The sequence below is a fragment of the Schistocerca serialis genome, chromosome 2 (assembly GCF_023864345.2).
Source record: "Schistocerca serialis cubense isolate TAMUIC-IGC-003099 chromosome 2, iqSchSeri2.2, whole genome shotgun sequence".
NCBI lineage: Eukaryota > Metazoa > Arthropoda > Insecta > Orthoptera > Acrididae > Schistocerca > Schistocerca serialis.
This window is the reverse complement of record NC_064639.1, coordinates 603,223,548-603,240,387: the sequence shown is the minus strand read 5'-3', so window position 1 is coordinate 603,240,387 and position 16,840 is coordinate 603,223,548. Positions and strand designations below refer to the sequence as shown.

The 16,840-nt window shown below is 42.0% G+C and overlaps 1 protein-coding gene across 2 annotated transcripts in view; it reads right to left on the bottom strand.

Moving 5' to 3' along the window:
• LOC126457644 (alpha-1,2-mannosyltransferase ALG9) overlaps nt 1–16,840 on the bottom strand; it is a 152,547-nt gene that overhangs the window by 113,683 nt on the left and 22,024 nt on the right. For both annotated transcript variants that reach the window (XR_007585496.1, XM_050094118.1), the window contains exons 4-6: nt 15,761–15,874; nt 2,402–2,512; nt 2,103–2,190 (exon numbers count right to left, since the gene is read on the bottom strand). Coding sequence is in view for 1 of the 2 variants with exons in the window: in XM_050094118.1 (XP_049950075.1) it covers nt 2,103–2,190; nt 2,402–2,512; nt 15,761–15,874 (313 nt within the window). In the remaining variant the exon portion in view is untranslated. The remainder of the gene's footprint in view (nt 1–2,102; nt 2,191–2,401; nt 2,513–15,760; nt 15,875–16,840) is intronic.

Sequence of the window (16,840 nt, the reverse complement as noted above, 5' to 3'; positions counted from 1 at the left end):
CAAAAAGGCGTATGATTGCATCCATAGATCTTCAATGATGAAAATATTAAGGAATTTTGGACTTCATCCTAAATTAATAAAAATGATACAGTTAACCTTAACAAACACCAAATCCAAAGTAAAATTTAGAGGAGAAATATCTGAACCATTTACGATTAAAACAGGGTTGAGACAGGGAGATTGTTTATCACCATTGCTATTCAATTGTGCTCTTGAATATGTAATGAGAGAATGGTACAAGGAAAATCCTATGAATAGTAAAATTGGAACTAAGAAAGATAAAATAAACCTAAATTGCTTGGGATTTGCTGATGACCTAGCATTACTAGCTAATAATATTCAGGAAGCCACGAAACAAATAACAAGCTTACAAAATATAGCACAAAAATTAGGACTCCAGATATCATTTGAAAATACTGAAATAATGGTAACGGATCCACTTGTAATAGATAACATCACAGTGAACAAAAGGGAAATTAAAATAGTGAAACAATTTAAATACCTGGGTGAAATTATAACACATAAATTGGACGAGAAACCTGCATGGTGAGCAAGAACTAATAAAATGATAAAAGCTCAAAAACTAACATGATCTACGTACAATAAAAAATGTCTATCAATTAAAACAAAATTAAAACATTACGAGACGGTGGTTCAACCAGAGGTTACATACGGAAGTGAAACTCTTTTTAAAGTAACCCAGAAAAACAGAATTGACAAAATTTTAAAAGTAGAGAGAAGAATTGCTAGAACATGCATAAATAAGAAATATCAAAAAGCTGGGCAATGGCGGATAGTTCCAAATGAAGTGGTATACAGAGAACTGGAGCCCATCACTGATACTATACGAAAGAAAAGGATCTCTTTTTGTGGTCACATTCTGAGGACACCAGAAACCAGATCATCAAGGAAAATTATTGAGAAACTCTGGAATTTGAAACAACAAGGAGGATGGCTTAAGGAAATAAGAGAGGATATGGAAGAACTGGAAATAACTCTGGATGATTTGCAGAACAAAACGCCAAATTTAAAGAAGTTGAGGGACACAGAAATAAGATTTAAACCAAAAATTGACAAACGACATACAATGAAAAGGGTATTTACAGATAAGGAACGACGAAAAGCATCGGAACGAATGAAGAGACACTGGGCCACTCGGAAGGGGAAAATACCAAAGAAGAGGACCAGAAATGATTGACTGAAGTGGTCCAATGAGGCCGTAAAAGCAGAAGAAGAAGAAGAAGAAGAAGAAGAAGAATAAACACTTGTTCCAGTATTTCTGGAAATTCAATCCCTAAAGGGGCAAAACATAGAAAGGAAGTTTTTATGCAAATATTTCATTATGAAAGCATTTCTAAAACCAAATCTCTGAAAATTTGTATTTGGCTTCTCAATTAAGGGGGAAAAAATATGTTTTTCATTATTTTTTGGAAATTCAATCATTAAGGGGGTGAAATAGGGAACAAAAATTTTTGTTATAATATTTTGTTACCAGTATATTAAAACATTTGTAAAGCAAAATCTATGAATATTGGTATGGGACTTCTAAGGAAATATTTGTTACAGGATGACAGTTTCTATGGAAATACCAGTGACAAGAAGTCAAAAGGCACGATTAGCAAAGACCTCTGACTTCAGCTAACAGAGTTGCTTTCTGGTCAAAAGTACATTCAGAAAATACCATGCTTCTATGGGCATAATTAGTGCGAAAAGTTTTGAAGATGTTGCAGTTTGTGAACAACATAAAAATTTGTTAAAGGTAAACATAAAAATCTGTGTAGATCAAACAATCTGCATGCGGAAAGAAACTGGCACTAGTCTAGTGCTCCCATAAAGATTTTGAACATGCTTTCTTTACAGTCAAACATCTGGTCAGGCTCAATCACTAGTTACAAGGTATCATTAGAGACTCCTAAAACTAATAGTCTAAGTAAAAATTCATTCTATTGACTTCCTCCAAAAAAATATTTGCTCTAAAGAGTTCTCTTGTGTGTATCAATTTCTAGAAAAAGCAATTAAAGTGCAAGTGTTTACAATGTAGAAATGTTTGATTTTAAATGACAGAGAATGGAATAAGTAGTAGTTACATAATTAATATTTACCAAAATAACTGCAACGGATATTCCACTCCACTGTATGAATTTGATGACATCTTTTCGCCGGAAAACAATGTCCAGTGCAATGGGAACACTACAGAAAAATTGGTCAAATCACCATTCTCCCTTGTTGAAGCTCATTATAGGAAATAATTACATATATAAACACATACTTCATATTCTGAAATAATAACAATAGCAGCAACAGTAAGAACATTAACAGAAAAATGACAATAATAGTATTAAACAACAACAATATACTAATACATAAGTAGCACACCCTGTTGTTAGTGCTTTATACTCACCCTAGCAGCCCTGCAAATGGCCAGCTTATAAATGAGGAGATTGCTGTAGCAAAAATGGCTAGTTCATACTTCCTTTGATACCATGCACCAAGAGAGACCATAGTCATATACCTGAAATGCAAAGAACATATAAATCACCAAAAAATGACGTCTGCTCATCATATAGTCATAGTTTATGGCCCTTATACAATTTAGTTTTGGAGTAAGGCACAGCTTAGAGCCAGGCCAAAATATTAGGCATAATGGCTGCTGCCACAGTTATGTATTGCAAAACTCTATTTAAATTTCGAGTAATGCATTTCTTTCACATGGGGGCGGATTCTTCTGTGAATGGCTCAATGTTTATGCTCCATACACTACGAATGTGACAAACTGATTCCACATTCATTTCACTGCCTGCTGGTGGGATATCCTCTTACCACTAGGCAGGGATACAATGAGATTGATGATGGATCAGAGCTGTAACACAGATATCCCCACTGAAACGCACATAGGAGGTGATACCTGAACTGTTACATCAGTCATCTGTCCATTGAATGATGGTAACAGGAGGGGGGGGGGGGGGGGGGAGGTATAGATGGGGCTTCCTCAGAGGACACCATTAACACGACCTTCATCTGCATCTGAGTTTTAAAATATATGACCAGTCATTCCAATTCAGAGTTCGATGCTGGGTGAAAAGGGCACTGGTCAGGTCATCATGCCATTTTTTGGCAAAACTGGCAGAATTCAGATGTCAAAAAGTGAGTCCCACTGTTGGACACTATCGTTCACAGCGTGTCCTCTATTGCAAAGATATTGGACAGGGACAGGACTGTTGCAGCGGTAGCTGTGGAAGTCACTCTGGCCATAAGAGGAAAATCAGAGAGGGCATCTACTACCAGATGTCACACTGTGCCTTTAAATTGTCTGATTAACTCAAAGTGTACCCACTCCCGTGGATGTACTGGCTTGAACCATGGCAAAAAACCCTGCACTAGATCACACTGATTTTGCATACGTGTATCAGAACTGTACAGCTCATTCAGTCTGCACATCTATCCCCGGCCAGTAAACATGACACATTTTCATGACCTTCATACAACTCATTCCTGATTGCCTGCAATGCAGGAGGTGGATGATATGGGGTCAGCACCCAGGTGATGTTACGATTTTGCACACTGCATCCCCCATAGCCATCAACAGGATGCCATCAATGGCATTAAGGTGGTGTCAGAAGGAGAAGTAAATTCTCAAAGTGGAGTCCGAGCACTTGACAATACACTCAAAGCCAACCCTGCTGAACTGACATCATCACCTCTGAAGAAGGAGGTCCACTCATCTAGCCTTCATGACATCATCATAAGCTGTGACTGTAAACCTGGCAAGAGAATGCATTACATGTCCATTTATCGAAAAGTAAGCAGTCTTCTACTTACTGTAATAGTGGTCCACTGGGAGCCCTGATAAGGTGAGACTGTGAAGTATGTTGTGATGATAACTGCTGAGAAACAATGCCTAACTCTGAAGCCACTGTTCTCTCAAGGAGTTTCAACTCTGGACCAAACATGGTGATTGGCAGACTATGATCAGTTAGTAAATGGAAATTGCTGCCATACAGAAATATATGGAACTCTCTTTTACCCTACACATTATGGTCAAGGCTTCTTTCTCGATAAGAGAATAATTTTTCTTTTCCCACTGAAGATAAAGTTTATGGCATAAGTCCTATAAACAGCTCTGTCCCATCAGTGTCTAGATGGGACAGCATGTCATCAATGCCAAACACTGACATGTCTGCGGCTAACATAACACTTCTTCCAGATTCAATGCATTATTTCAAGGTAGCAAATGCTCTCTAATAGGCGTTAGGCTATACAAATTTAATCCTTTTATGTGAAAGATTTCGTGAGGGGCAAATGAGGACCATTCTGGGTATGCATTTTCTGTAATAATTTATTTTCCAGGTAGAGTTTGTAGTTCTTAAAGATTCCAGAAAGTAGACTTTAATTTGTTTATACAGTTGTGAGCCCTGAGCTTATCAAACAAAGAATGTAAATTGACAAGCTGTTGCCCCCTCGTAGCTTTACTCACAGTTAAGTAGTTAACATGCACAAGCACACAATGCAAGAGTCATTCTAAACACCATCAGAAAATTGTGGGCACACTTGCAATGTTAAGTGGCAGTGAATTGTAAAAATACAACCCAAAAGGCATGTTTATCAGATATAGAGCAGAATGCCAGTTTTTTAAAAAAGTAGTAAACACTTGAAAAATTTGCCAGCAGTTTGTTCAGGAGCCCTTGAAATGGCCCCAGATGGAGACTGCTCTTTGAGTACATGACAGATGAATCCACTAAGTGGTGCTCAAAGTAAAATTCAAACAGGTGCAGAACATTTTCACAAATGGTAAAATCTGGGATACAGTGATGTGCGACTTCTCCTGGAAGTTTCAAGCTGATGAATTCCAGAACAGAAAATCCAACATAAGCAATATACAAATAGTCCCAGATGTATCCAAAATGAAATACAACTCCACAATAAGGCAATCAACACAATACTATAATGGTGTATACCAGAGTGCTTCATGTACATTATGTGAAGTGGTTTCCCTAGCTGTAGAGCATACTTATTTAAAGCAGCCAAGAAATTAAAGGTTTCTCTCATCTTAGACATAGCTCCTGGCGACTCTACTGGTGTGGCTCAAGGCCCATCATCCACCCCTACTGAGATGACTAATCAATTTCACCTCCATATCACTGCACACTGGTGGGATATACTCATCACTACCTGGCAACTATATGCAACTCACACTTGCATCTTTACTTCCCATTTCTTCAACTATATTTAACCTTCCTGTGGAAAGAGTCAGTTCTTCTTAAGACTATTTATTTATCAGTTTATTTACAAGTTGCATACACTTTCCAATTTTGCTTCTTTGCACTGCCTCCACACTCTTATATTTGGTCACTAAGCTAACATGTTTTTTGGGTCATTCATGCCTCTTCCTCCTCTGATTTCACCATGCCTACAGGGGCTGCATGATCTTAATTTTCCCTCACTAAATCACATTCCTCTTCTATTGACACAGAACTGTTATTGAATTTGGTTGATTTAATGGTTACTGATTGGTTGAATTTGCACTTCAGCTGATTATTTAATATACCTTTTTCTCAAACATCTGTTCTTTTATTGAGCTGAAACTTACAGTGAAAATAAGATAGTAATTACTATAAAGTTTTAGAAGGAACAATAAAGTATAAACTTTTATTAGAGAAAAGTTGAAGAATAATCAATCCTAAAATACCAAAAAAATCTTCATTACTCTTTCTAAGCAATGAGGTGTACCTATGCAGAATACACTGAAAAAGCATTTTTTTAAGACAATATAGTTTTGGGGAAAGAATATTGTTCTCTCAAACACTTCAATGCATTCGGCTCTAGCCAATTTTACAATATTGTGGTTAGCATGTTGCATCCTTTTTAGGAGTGTCATAGAGAGATGGAAAAATAAAAGCAAATTTACTACTTCTAACTAACAGAACACATGGAGGTCATGCAGTAACATAATAATGGAAAAAACACAAGCAATTGTAAGAGTGAATACCACAATTCCCTGTACAGTTGAGGTGTCAAACAGTTAATATGCATTTGCAGTTGTGTTGAATGGAATGGATGAAAGAAACACAGGAGAGGGGAGGGGAAGGTACGTATGAAGGAGTGGGAGGGAAAGGGCTAGGGGTGTAAAGGAAGAGAGGCACCAAGGGAAAGAGATAAAAATGTAACACCAGTAAAGTCACTCCAGTGCAGCAAAGGATGTCATATGCATTTAACAATGAAACAGACAGTGTTTGTTAGGCAATGAGGGAGGCAAGAGGATAAGAAGAGCTGTAAAGAGAAAGAGGGAGCACATAGAAGAACAGTGTGGATGTAGATAAATAGGTGGGAGAATGAAACTTAAGTAAATTATTGAGGAGCAGCTGGTGAAGGGATGAGGAGGGCAGGCACAGAATAAGGGGTTGGAGGTGGCTCTGTAGCAGGGGATAGTGAAGATTGTGGGGTCAAAGTATGTGCTGTTTGGGTAATTCCCCCAGTTGCATACTGAAGGAAAATCTTCATCCATTGTTCTGCTGGTGGCACTCCACCTCTTCTCTCCTCTGGGTCTTTATCGCAATCCATTCAACATTTTCTTTGTTGAAACAATATAGAGTTGTATAACCCTCTTCAGGTGGACATTGACATGGTCTGTGGCATTTTTCATGGCATATACATGCTGCTCGTTGAGCTATATTTGCACTTAGCAAATGTGTGTGCACCACTGACCAGTCTTCACATTTTGGAAACTATAGCTACCAGAATGTAATCAGAGCTTCTCTTTATTCATACAATTTATCTCATGCTGAAGCCAGAGTTCAAGATGAAGGAAAAGCTTCTTTCTCCCTCTTGGTTCATATTTTATTCATGAATTCTAAAGCTTAAGCTTTGAAATTTGAAGGAAAAGCATTTGCTTCACTTTGTTCACATGGCCTGTTGGTCAGTTGGTTGGTTGGTTAGTTTAAAAGAGAGGGGGAGGGACCAATCTGCTACGTCATCAGTCCCTCGTTCTGATTAAAATAATTCCACAAGAGTGGGAGTAAAATAAGCAAGACTTAGAAAACAAAGCTGGAAGAAAGAAGAAATCTGCAAGAATGACAGAAAGGCAACAAACACTAAAATGGACAACATCAGACAAGAAAACCACAGAGTGATGCAAGAAACACGTAGAAGAGATCAAAACAAGAGAGCAGATTACCGTGGCTGGCTGACCATGAGAATAAAAAGGAGAAGCCAGCCACTCTGCAACACATTAAAACCTCCCCCCTTAAAAGCACTAGGGTGGGGGACACAGAGGGACAAAGGACATGTGCTAAAACTTAGATCAAAAGATAAAAACCCATCCTCATGAATACAACGTAAAACTAAAGCTGCTGTTGAGGCATTGTTGCCCAACACCGAAGGTAGGGTGCTGGGAAAGTTAAAAGTCCCTCGCAGAGCGGCTAAAAGTGGGCAGTCCAGCAAGAAGTGGACAACCGTCATTTGTGAGCCACAGCAACACTGAGGTGGGTCCTCGTGACGGAGGAGGTAACCATGTGTTAGCCACATTTGGCCAATGCAGAGCCAGCAGAGGACAACTGATTCCCTGTGAGAGAACCGTATGGAAGACTTCCACACATTTGTAGTCTCCTTAATGCAACGCAATTTGTTGTGGGTACTGTTATGCCACTCCGTCTCCCAAAGGCAAAAAAACCCTGCAGCATAAGACACAACGCAGGTCAGTTGCAGAGATGCCCATCTCCAGAAGCCGTTTCCGCATAGTCTGTTTGGCCAGCCTGTTGGCAAGTTCGTTGCCTGGGATTCCGACATGTCCTGAATAGACGCTACCACAGGATGACGAGGGCAGCACTGGTCGATAGCTTGTAGGTTGCTCAAAGAGTCAGTACACAGGAGAAATGTCTCACCAGGGCATGAGCGGATGTGCTCAACAGCACGAGATATGGGCGCCAGCTCTCCAGTGAAAACACTGCAGCCATCAGGCAGGAGTGCTGCTCAATATGTCCTCCATGAACACATGCAAAGCCTGCGTGACCATCAGCCATCAAGCCATCTGTGTAAACCACTTCATTGCCCTGGTACATGTCGAGAATCGAGAGGAAGTGATAGCAGAGAGCCGCAGGGTTAACGGAGTCCTTAGGGCCATCCAAAAGGTCCAGAAGAATCTGCAGCCTAGGTGTACACCACTGAGGTGTACGTGAATGGACCTCGAGGAGAGGTGGTAATGGGAAGGACTCCAGTTCAGATAGAAGGGACCGGATGCAAAACACAATCGAAAGCCGTGACATGGGCCGCCGATGCGGGAGATGAACCTCTGCAGTTGGGAAAAGGAGATGGTAATTTGGATGCGCAGGAGAACTACGAACATGTGCAACGTAACTGGCAAGCAGTTGTGCATGCCTAACCTTCAATGGAGGGACTCCGGCCTCCACCAGGACACTGTGTCATCGACTTGTTCTAAAAGTTCCCGTCGCTAGGCGAAAGCCACAATGGTGCACTGGGTTGAGTAAACGCAACACTGATGGTGCCGCCAAACTGTAAACCAGACTCCCATAGTCAATGTGGGATTGAAAAAGGACTCTGTAGAGCTGCAGCAGTGTAGAGCGATCTGCACCCCAGTTGGTGTTGCTCAGGTAGCGGAGGGCACTGAGGTGCTGCCAGTACTTCCACTTAAGCTGACGAAGGTGAGGTAGCCAAGTCAATTGGGCATTGAAAATCAGTCCTAAGAATGGATATGTCTCCACTACAGTGAGTGGATCGTCATTAAGGTAAAGTTCTGGTTCTGGTTCTGGATGAACGGTGCATAGCCGACAGAAACGCTCGGCACACGACTTTGAGGCTAAAAACTGGAAGCTGTGGGCTAGAGCCCATGACTGCACCTTGTGAATGGCTCTCTGTAGGTGCCACTCAGCAACACCAGTACTGGAGGTGCAGCACAAATGCAAAAGTCATCCGCATATAGAGACGGTGAGACTGACGGCCCTACAGCTGCTGCTAGACTGCTAATAGCCACTAAAAATACAGAGACACTCAATACGGTGCCACAGAACCCCATTTTCCTGAATACGGGGGGCGGAGGCGGGGGGGGGGGGGGGGGGGGGGGGAGGGGGATCTATGGGAGGCACCGACTTGGACACGGAAAGTATGGAGCAACAGGATGTTTTGGATAAAAATTGGGAGCGGGCCCCAGAAACCCCCCCCTCACACAATGTGGCAAGGATATGAGGTCACCAGGTCATGTTGTATGCTTTACGTAAGTCAAAAAAGACGTCAACCAGATGTTGGTGTCTGGAAAAGGCTGTTTGGATGGCAGACTTGAGGGACACAAGATTATCAGTGGTAGAGTGACCCTGATGAAAGCCGCCTTGACATGGAGCCAGTAGGCCACGTGACTTCAGGACCCGACCCAACCCAACCGCCGACACACCATATGTTCCAGCAGCTTGCAAAGAAAGTTGGTGAGGCTGATGGGCCAGTAGCTATCCACATCAAGCAGTTTTTAACTAGGTTTGAGCACCAGAATGATGGTGCCGCTTGTAATTAGATGAGAGATGTTTAGTCATCTGACTGTGGATCCGATCTGACCCAGGAGCTGTGTCAGGGCAATGTGAAAGGGCGTGGAGGACTCCCACTCTGTAAATGAGGTGTCATAGGGTTCACTGTGGTATGTAGTGAAAGAGAGGACTTTCTTTTCCATCTACAGTTTCTGGGTGCGATGCAGAGGCTCGAGCATAGTGCTCAGCAAAGTGCTCAGCAATTGTGTTTGCATCGGTAGATAATACCCCATTGATGTTAATGCCAGGGACACCTGTTGGGGTCTGGTACCCAATAAGACGTCTGATATTCGTCCATACTTGGGAAGATAATGTATGGCATCCAATGGTTGACACATACCTCTCCCAATACTCCTGTTTCCGTTGTTTTATAAGCTGGTGAACACGGGCATGGAGCCGCTTAAAGGCAATTAGGTGCTCTACGGAAGGGTGCCACTTATGTGGCTGTAGAGCTCGTTGACGCTCTTTAATTGCCTCAGCGATTTCTGGCAACCCCGAAGGGACTGTCTTTTGCCAGGGGTACCCTAAAGAACAAGGGATTGCATTTTCCGCCACAAAAATTATAGTTTTAGTGACCTGCACGATGACAACATTGATGGCACTATGTGGGGGAGATTCAGCAGTGACAGCAGAGGTGAAGGCTTCCCTGTCTGCTTGTTTGAAGCCCATCTGGGTAGGCATCTGGGGGCATGACACCGGGGGAGTGACAGCAAGACCACACAAGTCATCATGTGCTCTCCTGTGGATAAATGGGAGAAGACCAGGACTGCAAATCGAGAGATCAAAGGTTGAATATGTGCCATGTGCCACAATGAAATGTGTGGAGGCATCTGTATTTAAGAAGCAGAGGTTGAGTTGCAACATTAAATTTTCGACCTCCCTACCTTGGCCAGTAAGCATGGCGCCACCACACAAGGGTATGCACATTAAAATCTCCCAAAAGTAGGAAAGGTTTAGGGAGTTGATCAATCAGTGCAGCCAATACGTTCATGGATGGCCTACTGCACCACATGCAGGAAGATATACACTGCAGACAGTTATTTCCTGTGTCGTCCTTATCCTGACAGCCACAGCTTCAAGAAGGGTTTGAAAGGGCACAGGTTCACTATATACTGAGTTCAGGACATAGATGCAAACTCCACCTGACACTCTATTACAGTCACTATGGTTCCTGTAATATCCCTTGTAGCCACGGAGGGCAGGGGTGTGCATTGCTGGGAACCAGGTTTCGTGGAGGGCAATGCAGAAGGCAGGTGTAAAGCTTAACAGTTGCCGTAGCTCAGCAAGATGGTGGAAAAAGCTACCGCAATTCCACTGGAGGATTACGTGATCATGAGACTGGGAAGGTATGAAACACTCAATGCAGCAGTCTACGCCTCAGGGTCACCTGCTGCCACCAGATGAGTAGCTGTGCGACCAACATCCATTGTATCTGAGGGCCCAGAGAGATCTAGGTCATCAGCGGATGCCAGAATCTCCACCTCATCCTCAGACACAGAGCTTGTAGGTAGTGGTGGTGTGGGTGCCACTGCAGTGCCTTGTTTCTTTGGGGTCTCTTTCTTTTTAGGTTTATCTTGCTGCTCCTGTTTGTCTGGCTGGGACTGAGGAGGACCGTGAAGCCCTACCTGTGGTTGCTTCAGCCACTGGTGCTTGTCAGCTTTGCCACTGGTAGCAACCTGGGAAGGGAGTGACCCACGGGATCCCTTCCTGGTGAGAGGAGCCGAAGAAGCATCACATCGGGGGAGGGATATATTACTTTACGTCACAGTGGTAGACCATCACCTTGACCTTCTCAGGTAATGTGTCACCCTTGAAGGCCAAGATGAAGGCACCGGTGACAATCTGATTATCCCTCAGACCCTGGTGGACGCGCCGGACGAAATGGACACCTTGTCGCTCTAAAATTGGCATGCAGCTCATCGTCAGACTGCAAAAGAAGATCCCTGTGAAATATGATACCCTGGACCATATTTAAGCTCTTATGTGGCATGATGGAAACAAACATCCCCCAGCTTGTCGCAGAGGAGTAGTGCCCGTGACTGGGCAGAGGATGCTGTTCCGATCACGACCGACCCTGACCACATTTTGTACAAGCCCTCCACCACCCCAAACTTGTCCTCTAAATGCTCAATGAAAAACTGAGGTTTCATTGACAAGTAAGGTTCCCCATCAACTCTCGTACATATGAAGTACCGGGATGAATAAGCTTCGCTGCCATCCTTAGCCTGGTGTTCCTCCCATGGTGTGGCTGGAAGGGGGGGGGGGGGATGATTTGGGGTCACATTTCTTAGCATTGAAGTTTGACCTTGTCCCGCTTAGAAACTGCTCATGTTTAACCACCAGCAAGAGATGACGTACTACACTTCATGGTGTGTCATCTGCTCTGATGCCACCCAGCTGCAGCAAAGGCCATCCTGCAGTCCCGATGCCCCAGGGTGATGGGCATCTACTCCTTGGTATATGTGGGGAGTTAATGGTGTAGGCATCAGCAGAGCAATCCCTGTGTAGTCAGGGGGCTACAACCAACAGGGTACATGGAGGCCCCACCACAACAGACTGGCTACCATGCTGGACATCAGGCACAAAGGACCTAAGAAGTCCATTATCGTTGGCAGTGCAGATAGCAATACTGCACACAGGATGGAGGAAAATGCACCTCGCCCAACAGCTGGAGAATGAGCGGAAGTGCAGATCCACATTGGCAAAGGACGCAAGTTGTCTCAGCGCGTGATGGACACTATGCACCATGTAAGGCGCCCTTCCCCAATTGGCTTGCTCTCCGGGAAAATTTTGAAAAATGGAGCTTAAAACCTACAGAGGACCATCACATAAAGGCCAAAACATGAGAGACTCCTTTTAGTCATCTTTTACAACAGGCAGAACAAGGGCAAAGCTGCAGTTGTATTGCACAAGCAGGCTTACACTTGAAAGGTGCAGTGTTTACCGTCTGATTCAGGGCATTGCAAGATCAGTGCTGACCCTACAAAAAGTGTAAAGAGAAAGATTGACAACATCCTGAAGAAAAGTTTCTTGTTGCAGAGCCTTAAATCTTACTGAGGTGTCTCCTCTAGATTATATTGCTTTCCAAACATCCATCAGTAAGGGGCTCCTCTTAGGCCTGTTGTGACTAACATTAGTGCTCTGACAAACCATGTAGCAAAACACTTACTACTCTCCAATGAATGAAGTCACTGAGCCATGACACGCTACGGGCACATCAACGTGCACACCATCACGCTGCTGTCTTCAAGTCAATTATAAACAAAGAAATTAAGAGTGGCAAGGAGTGGATGTCACAAAGAATAAACTGAAAGTAGTTGCTTGCACCTCCATTCTTGATGGCCCCTGTGTACTTGCTGGTTACAATTTTAATTTTAGTATCGTTAATAATGGTACTTTTAGTCATGGTAACGGCTGGTTTACTGGTGCCATTGTAAGAACTGGTAGTAGATCAGTGTGAGCATCACATTAAGAGCCTGGTGGATTCATTGTGTTGATTACAGGAATTGCAATGAATGAACACTGATATTTTAGTAATTTTTTATGAGGTCTCCCCCCCCCCCCCCCCCCCCCCCTCTCTCTCTCTCTCTCTCTCTCTCTCTCTCTCTCTTCACAGTCCTTTCTCTGATACATTATGGTTAATTGAGATTAGGTTCGGTATTGAATTATTACTGAATCTATTTTGACATGTGTTTACTTCCACCTACTTTTTATCCAGTGAGAAGTACTATGAAAAGACAGACGGAGTTGCAATGGGAAGCCCGTTGTCACCATTATTGACAGTTTGTTTACAGAAGACTTTGAGGAATGTGCCTTGGAGTTGGTGGCATTGAAACCTGCATATTTTTTTCAGATATGTAGATTATACTTTTGTTGTTTGGTCGCATGGTAGTGAGAATTTAAATTGCTGTATAGAACATCTGAATTCAATCAACCTGAATATTAATATCATGATGGAGTTGGGAAAGAATGGATCCCCCGATGTGTTGGTACATTGGAACATGCTGTTTATAGGAAATCAACTCAAATTGACTTTTTTCTACAGGCTGATAGTTGTCACCAACTCGCTCAGTGTGAAGGGATGCTTTGTACATTGCTTCACAGGGCTCATGTCATCTGAGACCCTGACAGTTTGTCTGTTGAGTTAGCCCATCTCAAAGCCAGCTTCCATCAGAATGGTTATAGTGAAAAAGACACGTCAATATGCTTTGCACTATCGACCAGCCATGGACAGGTTGAGTGCTGATAATAACAATGTGTCCTTTTAGGATCTATAAAGGATGACATTGGTTTGCATTAAGGTATGTGTCCATCATATTTCTTGCAGTCATGGCATGTCATATACTGGTCAGGCCATCAAGGGCAGCGGAGAACTGGTATATTGAGCATAAGCATCATATACGCTTACAACAGCTGAGTAAATCTGTTACTACAGAACATTGTTTGCACTGATCATCCTATGGACTGTAATTTGGAGATTCTGGCATGTATTCCCAGCTACCTGAATAGTGTTATTAAGAAAGCATTGAGATTAAATTAATACATGATCTTAGAAATAGAGATTAAGGTTTTTGCTTAAATTCTGCATTGAATCCTGCTCTCTCCCTTGACAAAAACAGAGGGACAGAGCTTTGTGTGTGTGTGTGTGTGTGTGTGTGTGTGTGTGTGTGTGTGTGTGTGTGTTTTATATCCTTGCAAATATATTATGTATATTTCCTGCTTTCTTGCTGCATTTATGCCATGAAAATGACAGGCTGGTCACCTGTCGAAATATCAGTGGTCGTCAAGGACATCACCTGGCAACAGTCCTGTAAGTTGTTTGAACATTTTATATGCTGGGAGAAACTCATGTTTCACATATTCCACAGTGGTGAGAACCTCACAGTCAATTCCTTATGTCTATTTCCACACAAACCTTTGATATTTTACAAGGTGTACACCCTCCTACCATCTTCTTTATTGCATTGACATGCAGTTAGGAACTTATGAAATGTACAACAAATGCTTGTTGATCTAAACTTTTGAGACTGGATTAATAAAAAATAGAAAAAAAGATAAGAAGCTGGTTTTAAGCTTCAGGTGTTCTACATTGGCTCTCCCCAGATAAGTGCAACACATGGAACATTCATACAAAAAAGTCCACTTTTGGCACATTGTTTAACTCCTGTATCACATTGCTTTGAATGCCAGTTACATTGTCGAAGCATTGACCATCCATATGAATTTCTGCACTGTTTTGTTTTGTGGTATGTTCATACTGATAGCTCAAAGTCTTGTCATCAACAATGATTTTTTCTAGAAAAAAATTGTCCCTGTTTTGGTTTCAATCCAATTGGGGCACATTGGGCATCCAAGTGTCTTCATATTTTTTCAGGAGTCAATATGTGTGGGACAAGCTTTGTACACACTCTTATCTTCTTCAAAATATTCTGGAGAATTTATTAAACAATTGATTTAGAGATGTTGTTCCATTGCGGTCTGTGACATAATGTTGATACAGTACAGTCACATGTCCACTACTTAGCACTGCAAGCTTACAGTCTGACTGTTCAAATGCACATCCATGGTTTACAGCAGTTTGTGCAAGCTGCCACCATCGTACTGTGCTGATGTTTCTTATACACCAGGAATAAAACCAGTTTCAGAACATTTTGGATAGATGGTGTATGTTAATACTTCAGAGCTGCAGGTAGATCTCAGGATATACCAATCATGTCAGCCAAGTATTTATTTAAAAATGTAAGTCATCATCATCATCAGCAGCAGCAGCAGCAGCAGCAGCAGCAACAACAACAACACCACCAGCCAATTTACACTGATTCCCACATAAAAGCCTCCTGTAGACTTTTTTGTGCATTATTGTCTTCAGCTATACACATTTATATTGTTCTCGCATGTCTTTTAATGTCATCTACTCAGTTTCTATCAGGTCATTGTCCTGATCTTTCCTTACTCTTAGAATCCAGCAGAGAATTATTTTCATTCCTCTTCCATCAGTTTACTTGGCAAATGTCCTACCAACCTCTATTTCATTTTCATTAATTAATGAGGCAACTGCTCACAATTTTATTGACACTATATCTAGATGCATATGAATAACATAATGTATTTCAGCAAGGGATAAGCTTTTCATTAGAACTACACATAAAAACAGTGATGACTCATTCACGTTTTGAGTATATTAAGAGAAACATTACATACGTTCAAATGCAACATTTGTTCTAATTTTTACTCACATTGAAAAGGTAGAGGGCAGGAATGCTGTGCTAGAAATAAACATTCCTGCACTAAATATCATAAATGCCAACATAAGACGACCAATCTGGACTCCAAATTCACGGCAAACGCTCCTGAAAAGGAAAATCCACAACTAAAACACAAACATGAATTAAATTTTAGCTTGTCACTCTTAAATATTGGCTTATTATCCCTTAACGAAATGGTATACTCAATGATAAGTGTGAAATGTTACAAAACTCCTATGAATTAAAATATAAAAAGATGCTTGATTGGGGAAAAGTTACAACTGTTATTGTTTCTTCATGTTTCTGGCCATTAATATACGAGGCCTGTTCAGAAAGTAAGCTCCGATTGCTTGCCAAATTGAAACCACAGTGAACATCAGAAATGTTTTACTTGTAACAATTAGCTACACCTTTCAGCTACTTCTCTACGTAGTCGCCGTTCTGACTTAGACTTTTGTCATAGCGTTGTACCAACTTTTCAATAGCGGTTCATGTGACCAGAGATGAAACTCAGGGGGAGACAATTGCGGACTGTATTGTGGGTAATCTCACATTTCCATTTGAAAACGATGCAGGAGCATCTTCATTGCCCCTGCAGAATGCGGCTGCGAATTGTCTTGAAGAAGAAACAGCACAACAGTTATGTAATGTTAGCTGCATAGCTTCAGGCGAAATTTCTCACCAGGCCCTCGTACTTGGCGGCAGACACTATTTTCTAGACATCTTTACGCACTCACTGCGAGCTCAGAAATGAGAAGAGCGACGTGATGCTAACTGGGGTTATACTAGAGACACTACCCAACACATCTGTGCAAAGCTTTATCGGATTTTCATAGTCGTTTCCATTTCGCGACCGATCGGAGCTTACTTTCTGAACGCCCCTCGTACATTCTTACACTTACTGTTGATTTTTTTCTTTTCTTTGTTTATAATTCACAACATATCATGACTGACTTAATCTTTTTTGCATGACATTTCAACTGATAACATAGCTTGTTTCTCTCACATTCAATGTCTCACTTGCTGACAAAGAGAGAGAGAGAGAGAGAGAGAGAGAGAGAGAGAGAGAGA